Source organism: Trypanosoma equiperdum (genome assembly GCF_001457755.1).
Source record: "Trypanosoma equiperdum strain OVI genome assembly, contig: ctg_1224, whole genome shotgun sequence".
NCBI lineage: Eukaryota > Euglenozoa > Kinetoplastea > Trypanosomatida > Trypanosomatidae > Trypanosoma > Trypanosoma equiperdum.
Genome location: NW_027123199.1, coordinates 127 through 468, shown reverse-complemented (window position 1 = coordinate 468; position 342 = coordinate 127). Strand labels below are relative to the sequence as shown.

The window sequence follows — 342 nt, the reverse complement described above, 5'->3', positions numbered from 1 at the left end:
TTTTTTTTTTTGTTTTTTTTTTATGTCTCGTTTCCTTCCATGTTTTCTTTTGTCTGTTTGCTCTATTGGCTGCGATGATAAAAAAAGGGGGAGGGTTTTAGTGGCTTCCATTCCGTTTTACCCCACCGTTTCTTTTATTTCTCATCTTGAAGTTCTGTTTTCTTTTTTTTTTCAGGAGATAGGGGATTATTTGACTTATTTGCGTTTTTTTTTCCGACCAATGACACAAAACAAAATAATGAACATGTGCAGAGTTTTACCAACAAGGGGAACATGGAAATATGAAAGAAACTGGAGGGGGAAATCCAAAATAAAAAGAAAACAAATATGTTTTTGGGTTGA

The 342-nt window shown here is 33.6% G+C and overlaps 1 pseudogene across 1 annotated transcript in view; it reads left to right on the top strand.

Moving 5' to 3' along the window:
- Positions 1-340, top strand: part of TEOVI_000861600:pseudogene — a 529-nt pseudogene extending 189 nt beyond the window's left edge. Inside the window, 2 exon segments of the mRNA in view lie at positions 1-9; positions 11-340. The exon segment at positions 1-9 is cut by the window's left edge and continues 189 nt beyond it. Coding sequence covers positions 1-9; positions 11-340 — 339 coding nt within the window.
- The last annotated feature ends 2 nt before the right edge of the window (positions 341-342 follow it).